At 42.9% G+C, this 9310-nt stretch overlaps 1 protein-coding gene across 1 annotated transcript; it reads left to right on the forward strand.

Annotated features, from left to right (window-relative positions):
* The first annotated feature begins 665 nt into the window (after positions 1 to 665).
* Positions 666 to 9149, forward strand: LOC119723959 (cholinesterase 1-like). Its single transcript, XM_038194881.1, has 8 exons — positions 666 to 1090; positions 1700 to 1859; positions 2407 to 2484; positions 2973 to 3091; positions 4097 to 4264; positions 4814 to 5433; positions 5721 to 5897; positions 7907 to 9149. The coding sequence occupies exons 1-8, from the start codon at positions 752 to 754 to the stop codon at positions 7965 to 7967; spliced, it is 1722 nt and encodes a 573-aa protein (XP_038050809.1). The 5' UTR covers positions 666 to 751; the 3' UTR covers positions 7968 to 9149.
* The last annotated feature ends 161 nt before the right edge of the window (positions 9150 to 9310 follow it).

A 9310-nucleotide genomic window follows, 5' to 3' on the forward strand; every position in this document is an offset into this window, starting at 1 on the left:
AAGGTCTTGAATTAAGACGCATCCACAGCTCTTGGCGTCCCTACATATCTGTTTTGGGGGACGCGAGCAAATTTTATTTGAATGGTAAATATTCTAAAATGTAACTGGTAGGCATCCAGGAGGACGGTGGGCATCTTCGTTTTAAGGAAACGAAAGCGTCAACCCCTTACCTTACAGCCCGTCCAGGTAGTTTTCCTACCCCCGATGACAACAATAACCAAGACGATTTTGTCGACAGAACAACCATTTTGTCAACGAGAGTAAATTCTATCCCATTGGGGGTAATGAAGTTGCCCCACCCTATCTGGATATAGAACTTATTATTCTCCTTAGTGATTGGGAAAAGAGCCAACACATACTCAAAAAAAATAATCAGATTGATTAAAAAATCTACCCATTTTAGTGGGCCCTAACTTCGCTTCAAGCGGCATATTAAGTGTTATTGTGAGACCACTGTGCACAATTGACACTATTATCATTTCGATCGTAAGATGCCTGACAGAGATTGATTACTGTCTCCAAAAACTATTTCTGTCGTCAGTTTTCATCCATCAAACTAATCACTCGCAATTAAGGTTGATGAACTGTCATATTAATTATAAGTACTTAGTTCCTATCAGCAAGCCAGATGGTCTAGAGGTTGGAAAGAATGTTATAAAAAGCCTTGGAGTTTTCAGTTTGAGCAGTTCTTCGACGACTTCCGTCACAACTTACCCAAGTAATATTCTCTCCTCAACGTGGTTGGTTCACGATGCTGGCTCTACTGGCGCTTCTGGCGGTGACCGCCGTGGGCCCCCTCGGCGTTCTGTGCGCCAGTCCGCGGGTCGATATCTCTGGTCTCGGTGCTGTGGTCGGAGAGACCGTACACTTCCAGCGTAACACCTACCCGATCCTAGACACCTACGTGGATGTCTACCGGGGAATCCCCTTCGCTGAGCCACCAGAGCGCTTTGCCAAGCCCCAGCCGAAGAAGCCATGGTCCGGTGACCTGGACGCGACGACGTTCGGGACCCAATGCCCTCAGCCGCTGGTGAGCACCAACACAGGCGAAGACTGCCTTAACATGAACATCTGGGTGCCTAACCCTAAGGTAAGTAGATTAAACCACTGGGTAAGTAAAGTGCACATTTAATAGTATATGTAATGACAAAGATTTGAGACGGTTAAGATAATATGTGCAAGAATTTTCGAAAATAACGTGTTAGCTCGCATCTGCGTTTAGTGGCTACAAGTAATCTCCAATATGATAAGCGATATTCTAACTTTCTCAGATTGTTGGTGGTAACTTAGACGTCAATTAACAGCAAATTAATTAATTATTCTCAAAAAGTCTGTCAAATTTTGACTTTTACGAATAGTGCCGCATCATAAGTTCCATCCTGCAATGATCATTGTGGGTTTCAACGAGTTGAATTCTTGAAATGTTTACATGGCAAATTCAGAAAGTAAAGGGGTATTGACGCTTCGGGCGCTGTCATAAGTACATTTAGCAGCGTTTGGATTATGAATTCTGTACATGCAATCCAATTAAAAACTGGCTTGTATCCATGTGCGAGCCTTTCACTTTTTGTTGAGGGTTGGACTTTGGGCTGGGGCTGATGGGATGACAATCGCTGTCCACAAATGAGCCCGTTGATCCGCCGCTGTCCTGTGCATGGGTATAAGCCTAAGGTGTATTTGTATCCCACATGTTTGTTAGCCGACCAACGCTGCTGTCATGCTGTTCATCCACGGTGGGGCGTTCCTGGTGGGCACCGGTTCGGACGAGACTTACAACGGGATTTCCCTGGCCGCCTATCGTGACGTCATCGTGGTGACTTTTAACTACCGACTCGGAGTCTTCGGATTCCTCAGCACAGGTGGGTCTCAGCCTTTCACAACCAACTCATTTTCTAACATACACACATTGTTTAGGGCAAACTACAATAACTCGCCGTTTGCGAGTTAGCCACGCCTCTTAGCCAACCCTATGGAATTTTGTACGTTAAGTTTTGTTTGTCTGCGTTGACGCAATTTCTACTGCTATAGGTTAATTTTGGGCGGCTTCATCACGACAGAAATGTTAATCAGCCAAACCCCAAACAGCCTAAGCTTGTTTAGGTACGGGGGAAAAACATTTGCACAATTTGAACTGAGCCTAAATAAGGCAAGAAACAAATGCCAAAACAGCAAAAAACAAAAAACCCAAGATTTAAAATATCCAAGACTCCGCAAAAGTATGTCGATGCTGTACTACGTTTCGCTTTTGTTTTTAAGGCTATTAAACTTCTACCAAAACAACCGTTAATTCCACTCGTTGCAACACCAAATCTTCCCCTCGTCTGTGTAATATTCGCAAGATTTGGTTTAACTTCACTTTCCCGAATCATTCAACGATGTCAGTATTTTGTAATTACTTGTTTGCAGGGGACGGCGAGCTTCCTGGTAACAACGGAATGTGGGATCAGCTTGAAGCACTCAAATGGGTCAAGCAACATATCGCTGGTGAGTGTGTGACTTTGAGACGGTGAGTAGTGGGGCATTCACGATGGGGGAGGTAGCTAGGCATGGCGATCCGGTCTCCAAGATTGTGCATGATTAGCCTATCTTAGAACCCCTATGGCAGAGAAAAAATGATTTCGTGATCCGTTCCAAATAGGACTCATTGCAGTGGACGTAATGTAACCATATCAAAACACCTTGAGACGGTTGAAGAGCTGGTGGAGTTGGCTCTTACACACAACCATATGTCACTGGTGATAATCTGTTTGTAAAACTCAGCTATCTCAGTTTGACTTGACCTTGATTGGGTTTTATATTTGGTGTTTCCATTCCAAATCTCGGTTTCGTCTCCGGCTTTGGCTTCTTGAGATTTTTAAACCCCTAACTTTTGCGCCTCGGAATTCTGCTACAGAATATTGTGATCATAATTTTAATCTTACATCTTATGAGGCCAGTATGATCTCTTTGTATCATCATCATCATTATTCCAGACTTTGGAGGAGACAACAGCAGGATCACAATCTTCGGAGAGAGTGCTGGTGGCGTGTCGGTCAGTCTCATGACGCTCGCCAAGCAATCTTGGGGTTACTACGACAGGGCTATCATGCAGGTACGTGCTTATGGTGTGATTCAAGACTTTGAGGACTGAGACTTGCTCGGACACTTGGTGGCGGCAGACATGTTAAGTACCTCCAACAACTCAAGTACTGCATTAATATGCTTCATAAAAGGAACATAAGGGAGGCTGCATATGCCACTGCAGTCTCCCTTTCAACCAACGACGTCCGTGGCACAGCATTTTCTTCTCAAATATAAATCTGCGATCCCTAAGTTAATACAGGGTGAGTAAAAAAAAAAAAAAAAAAACCAAATTGCCGGACCAATTTTTGAATGAAGTTTTGCCTGTAGCACTTTCAAAATCGAGGATATGACCGCCCATCAATGAGCTTTGTTTTAGTGCAAGAATCATTCAAATCACTCATGTACTTTTCAAGTTACAGAATTTTGAACACAAACACTGTTTTAAAGTTCTTTCCACGGATCACAAAAAAGGTAAGTGTTCTTTCAGCAAAACGAAAACAATTCACATGCATCCCTATGAGAACTGTTTTCGTTTTTGCTGAAAGAACATTTACTTTTTTGTGATCCGTGGACAGAACTTTAAAACGCTGTGTGTGTTTAATCTTGAAAAAGTACATGAGTGATTTGAATGATTCTTGTACTAAAAGAAAGCTTAATGGCCGGGCTTTCATAACCTAGATTTTGAAAGTTCAACAGGCAAAACTTCATCCAAACATTGGTCCTGCTATTTGGGTTTCGGTTTTTTTACTCACCCTGTATGTCGAGGGATCACCAAAAAAGTGTCAAATTTGTCAATTTCGATATGTGTTAAAGTTGAAACTTCAGTGAAACACAAGGAAGAGTATCCGTTGCTGTCACAACGTGCTACTCTACTTCAAACAGAAAGCTTCTTAAAATACGGAAGGATGTTAAATAATTCATTTGACAAACAACTACATTTTTGACAGTTCATCTAACTTAGCAAGTATTTAAAACGTTTGTTTTGGGGTAAAATGTTTTTTTTTTCCCTTTACATTCAACTTCTTCATCTCAGAGTGGAACTGCAACAGCTCCTTGGGGAGTCCTCGACCCAACCAAGGCCCGAGATGACGCCTTCGGACTCGGTAGGAATGCCGGATGCTGGGCCTTTGGAAGCAGTTCTAGTCTTGTCAGCTGTCTCAAGACGAAAACAAAGGACGAGATCATGAGTGCTGCGACCCCGGTACGTTAACTATGGCGAATGATAGCACTGGACCCTGAGCGAAAATCTTGTTTAAATGATAACAAGCCGTCTTAGAAGGAAACTTTTAGGTTTATACGTTTATCCCCTACCGTGTTTCCATGACAGTTAACACGTGCATGGTCCAAAACTGACACCTTTTGTTGTTTTTGTTCTGGAGGCATACATTGGATATCAAATGCAAGTTATAGGCCTACAATTAGAGTGTACAGTTTCCTCGTAGTGATTGCTGGTGGATCACAAGTTGTGAGAAGTTATCATCTAACAATCAATTGCATCTACATCCCGTACATTTGAGTCCAATGAACGAACAGACCCCCTACATACAACCTAACAACTATGGCGTCAGAGGAGTTTGTAGACACTTCAATTGTCTGGGTCAAAAATATTTCCAAAGGAAGCAATGTACCCTATTAACGTTCCCATATGACTCCTTTATTTCCACACTGAGTTTGCAGTGTCATCTTCGGTTTCAACCCTGTTTGTTTGTTTTCTATAATCAGTTTTTTCTGTGTTCATTCTTTCCTTCAGATTTTTCTGGCGGCTTTGCTAACGAAAAACAACCTGATCCCATTCGTGCCGACCATCGACGGGGAGTTTCTGACCAAAGACCCGGCCGAGCTCTTCCGACTCGGTGAGTTCAAGAGCAGTGACGTCCTGCTTGGCACCCAGCGAGACGAAGGCGCCCTGATTGCCCTCAAGGCCTTCTTGCCTGCCTCCTTTGGCTCAGACCCTGTCATCAGCAAGGACCAGTTTGATGGTTCTCTCAGCAGTTATGTCTTCATGGAGCACGACCAGGCGATGTTGGACGTGATCAGCGCGTACTACACGGACTCCACCCAAGCTAACTACCTCCGGCCGTTTTCCCGCCTCACCACGGACGAGGGATTCACCTGTCCTACCGATACCGTGGTGAAAGCCTTTGCTGCGGTCAACCCAAACACCTACCTGTACCAGATGACCCATGTGTCCTCCTTCCACTTCGTTCCCCTACCGACTTGGGACGACATCGTGCCCCACGCGGACGACCTCGTCTACGTCTTCGGCAGCACCTTCATGACAGGCTTACAACGACCCGTTCCATTGTCGGCGGAAGAAGTAGACATTTCGGTGGACATGATGCGATATTGGACCAACTTTGCCAAAACCGGGTAAGGAAATTTAACATTAAATTATTACTCTACCATAAATTGTTTCTTTTTCTTCTAATTTCGAGTGTGGTTATAACTAGTTTTTTTAAACAAGTAAGGAAAAAGAAGCAATTTGCAATACAGTGTTTTCTAGAAGGAGCCCTTTTAGACTTTACAGCCAACGTCCTTTATAATTAGAAGTTTTACTGCGTTATCAATTGTTTATTGGGCAGCCCCCTTTCGAGTTTGACACTATTTTTTCATACAGGAACAGATTAAATCTTTTTCTCCCTCCTTTTCTTCATCAGTAATCCCAACTTGGAGAGCCTGAACGATGTGGAGACGCCGGATGCTAAGACATGGCATAAGTTCAACACGCAGACCATGTACTACAAGGACTTGTCCCCGTCAATGGTGGACGGGCAGAATCTCCTGCAAGATGAGTGCTATCTCTGGAACGTACAACTCCCCAGTATGGCGCCAAGGTATGAAAAGATGAAAGTTTTGTTTGTACGCAAACTTAAAACACAAGCCAAAACGAACAGTGATTTTTGAAACCACACAATCATTTGAAGCAACACAAACAGTGGCGTAGCCACCGGGGGGCGTGGGGGGGCGACCGCCCCCCCCCCCCCCTCCCCATGAAACCTTGTCGCCCCCCCCCCCCCCCCCCCACTGAGATTTTGAGTTTCTCAAAAAATTATCATTGATCTAAATCTAAATAGTCGCGAATGATCCACATGATGACCACTGAGAAACGACCCTTCGACCGGCGACCGCGGACCAGTAAGCTGACAACCGGCGTGACATAGCGCATAATGATAATCTGAAATGCGTATTAACACCCACTGCACAGCTCGCTCACACCACGGAACACGTATTACAGACAGGTGGACCTTGGGTCACACAGTTTCAGTCAGCGATATCACGCGAATCGGCCACGCACAAACTTTTTCCTCCATTCATATAAGCTAAATAATAATAATCAGTGGCGTAGCCATGGGGGGGGGGGGGCGACCCATGAAACCTTGTCACCCCCTGTCGCCCCCCCCCCCCCCCACTGAGATTTTGAGTTTCAAAAAAAATTATCATTGATCTACATGACGCCATGGGCGTCCCCCCCCCCACACTTTTTGAAGGGTGGGGGACACAATATCAAATGTCTCCCCCCCCCCCCCCCCCGAGTTTCGAACTCGTGTCTCATTTACAGGGCCCTATAATGTACTATAATGTATCTTTTGCTTAGAAAATATTGGTTAAAGTGGTCAGAAATTGCGTCAGATAGCACCACAGAGCATTTAGAATCCAAAAATTTTCGGGGCCCTTAAGCGGGCCCCGAAAAAAACGCCTATAGCGCAGAATTCTGGTAGCTGATTCAATGACTCCATCCAACCTCGAAAACAATGTTCAAAAAATTTTCTTATGCCTTTAGCTTAGAAAACATCGAAAATTATATTAAATTATTATCTTTTGTGCTAAGATAATTATTGGTTAAAGTGGTAAGAAATTGCCTCAGATCACACCACAGAGCATCGAGAATCCATTTTTTTCGGGGCCCTTAAGCGGGCCCCGAACCCCACGCCTATAGCTCAGAATACCGATAGCTGATTCAATGACTCCAACCTCGAAAACGATGTTCAAATAATTATCTTTTGCTAAGAAAATATTAGTTAAAGCATGGAGGAAAGTGGTAAGAAATTGCTTCAGATCACACCACAGAACATCTAGAATCCAATTTTTTTCGGGGCCCTTAAGCGGGCCACAAACCCCCACGCCGTAAGGGCTTCGCGCTTCGCGCTCGCATCAGTTATGATCAAGGTATGTCCCCCCCCCCCCACTTTTGAGAAGCGATTGACGCCCCTACATGACGCCCCCCCATGAAATGTTCCAGCCCCCCCCCCCCCAGCGCCCCCCCACTGAAAAATTCCTGGCTACGCCACTGAACACAAATAATAAAAGCCGATCAAACTGGACACAGTTCTGTATTAGTAATTATTACGACGTTTTTAACTATTCTTTGACGGAATAAGGTTTGGAGTAGGTGGTAGGTGGAGTGTTTGGGGTTAATTCATAATTCGAGCAATACAGAATAACGTAATTTACAAATCAAATGAGTCAAATGTAACGAACTAGTAACTTTGTAAAGTAAGCGACTCTTATCAAGACTGCGTTTTTCCCTTCACCAAAGTGTTGTCCTACAGCTTGCGAGGAAAAAAATCACAATCTTCTACTTTTCCACTACTTTTCCCGGTGTCCATTTCAAAACAGCATCGTCTCACAAAATAGGCTAACATTCTTCGCTTATGACTACCAACCTATGCTACACATCAAATAAAAATTAGATTCCACTCTCTCGTAGGCTTCCTTGTTAATTTCCCTTGCGGAAAATGTAGGAGGTTTTTTCTATTAAGTGCCATACCAAGGGCCAGTACAAGCACTTAAGTCGTACTGTTGGTAATATTTTAACGCAAGTCTCAACCTTTTGGATTTTCAGTGGACGCGCCAGCACAGTGTCGTCGGACCTATTTTCACTTCTGATGATCGGCCACAACTAAAAGCACAGAGTGGTATACCCAGCGGATTGTCGCATCAGAGGTTCGTTATCGACCTGCGTATTCGTCGGCTTCAGTAATAATATTCTCTGATCTTGATATAATTGTATTATAACATGTAGTTTTAAAGTGATTATCTTTAATAATCTCTGTGCTGACATTCCGTCTTCTCGTAACGTTTAGAAGTATACCCCTAGGGTGTCTGCATTTTAATTGTATTCATCATCTGAATTCAGAATTTCCAATTTTGAAACGAATAGAGAAAGGTTAGAAATCGTAGTCCGTTGCGTCCCATATCCCAGAAAATAAAACATTCATTATGTTTATAATCTACTTTAAGTAATTGACAAAAATACTATTTTTGTGTTGTTAAATATTCCATCAATTCCGATACGGTCTTTTACATCCTATAATATGACATTAACATAGCACTTATGGATCACCAAATCATTATGCAAACGACAAATGTGTCGATTCCAGGATGTTGACTAATTACAATTAGACGAGTGCATTTTTTTCTGACAGCCATTAGCAGTCAAGTTTATAGCGCGTGTAAATTGACCTCAAAATCTGCAAGATTTTACGACAATACAAGATGTACCATAACGTCCAACCTCGCGTCCACAAGGGTTACTTTGTCTTCAACCTCGTTAAAGGGTATTTGGAAAGAAAAGAAAGCAATTTACAATTTATTGAGAATTGATGACTAGGCAATATATATCAAATTAAGATTGTTGACATCAACTGCCTTCAGTCGATCACGCGGACAACGGTGACTGTGATAAGACTAGTCAGTGTTTGGTACCAAGACGTTCACATAAAAGTGAACGTCGGCTGGCGAGACGTACGCACTGTATTTTGGCAATTTACAATGTCCTTGTTTTGGCCATCACGATTATCTCATCGGTTATGTGCGAATACTGAAAAACATCCGTAGCAAGTTTTTTTCGATATCTACATAATTTGTTAAATACCCTTTTTCCAATACCTTGGCTATCTTGGGTGTAGTTTGGACCACTTGCGTAGCAGTTATGCCTCTGACTTATTTTGGTTACTATGTGGCTGCCACCAGACTAACGGACCGGAACCTGAAATTTGATAACTAAAGTCCAACGCACAAACCACGGTTTGTAAATTAAATTAGTTCGAAAGAGATTCTTTTTTTTTCAATATTTTGTTTTCTGATAACAAGGATTTAATCCAGGAATACACTTTTTTTAATTAAGCCTAATCAGAATGAATAAAAAAGAACAAAAGTCGGCTCAAGCACTACAAGATCCTGCTATGTTCATTTATTTGTATGTTGTACATTTTTGAGGATTTTTTTGGGGGGGGGTTAGCCTAAT

Source organism: Patiria miniata, unplaced genomic scaffold, assembly GCF_015706575.1.
Source record: "Patiria miniata isolate m_02_andy unplaced genomic scaffold, ASM1570657v1 HiC_scaffold_17, whole genome shotgun sequence".
Lineage (NCBI taxonomy): Eukaryota > Metazoa > Echinodermata > Asteroidea > Valvatida > Asterinidae > Patiria > Patiria miniata.

Excerpts from the sequence above, each read along its gene's own strand:
- LOC119723959 (XM_038194881.1), top strand. The coding sequence starts at position 752 with ATGCTGGCTCTACTGGCGCTTCTGGCGGTGACCGCCGTGGGCCCCCTC. Across the intron at positions 1,091-1,699 it reads TCTGGGTGCCTAACCCTAAG|CCGACCAACGCTGCTGTCAT; the intron begins GTAAGTAGATTA and ends CATGTTTGTTAG. Across the intron at positions 2,485-2,972 it reads GGTCAAGCAACATATCGCTG|ACTTTGGAGGAGACAACAGC; the intron begins GTGAGTGTGTGA and ends TCATTATTCCAG.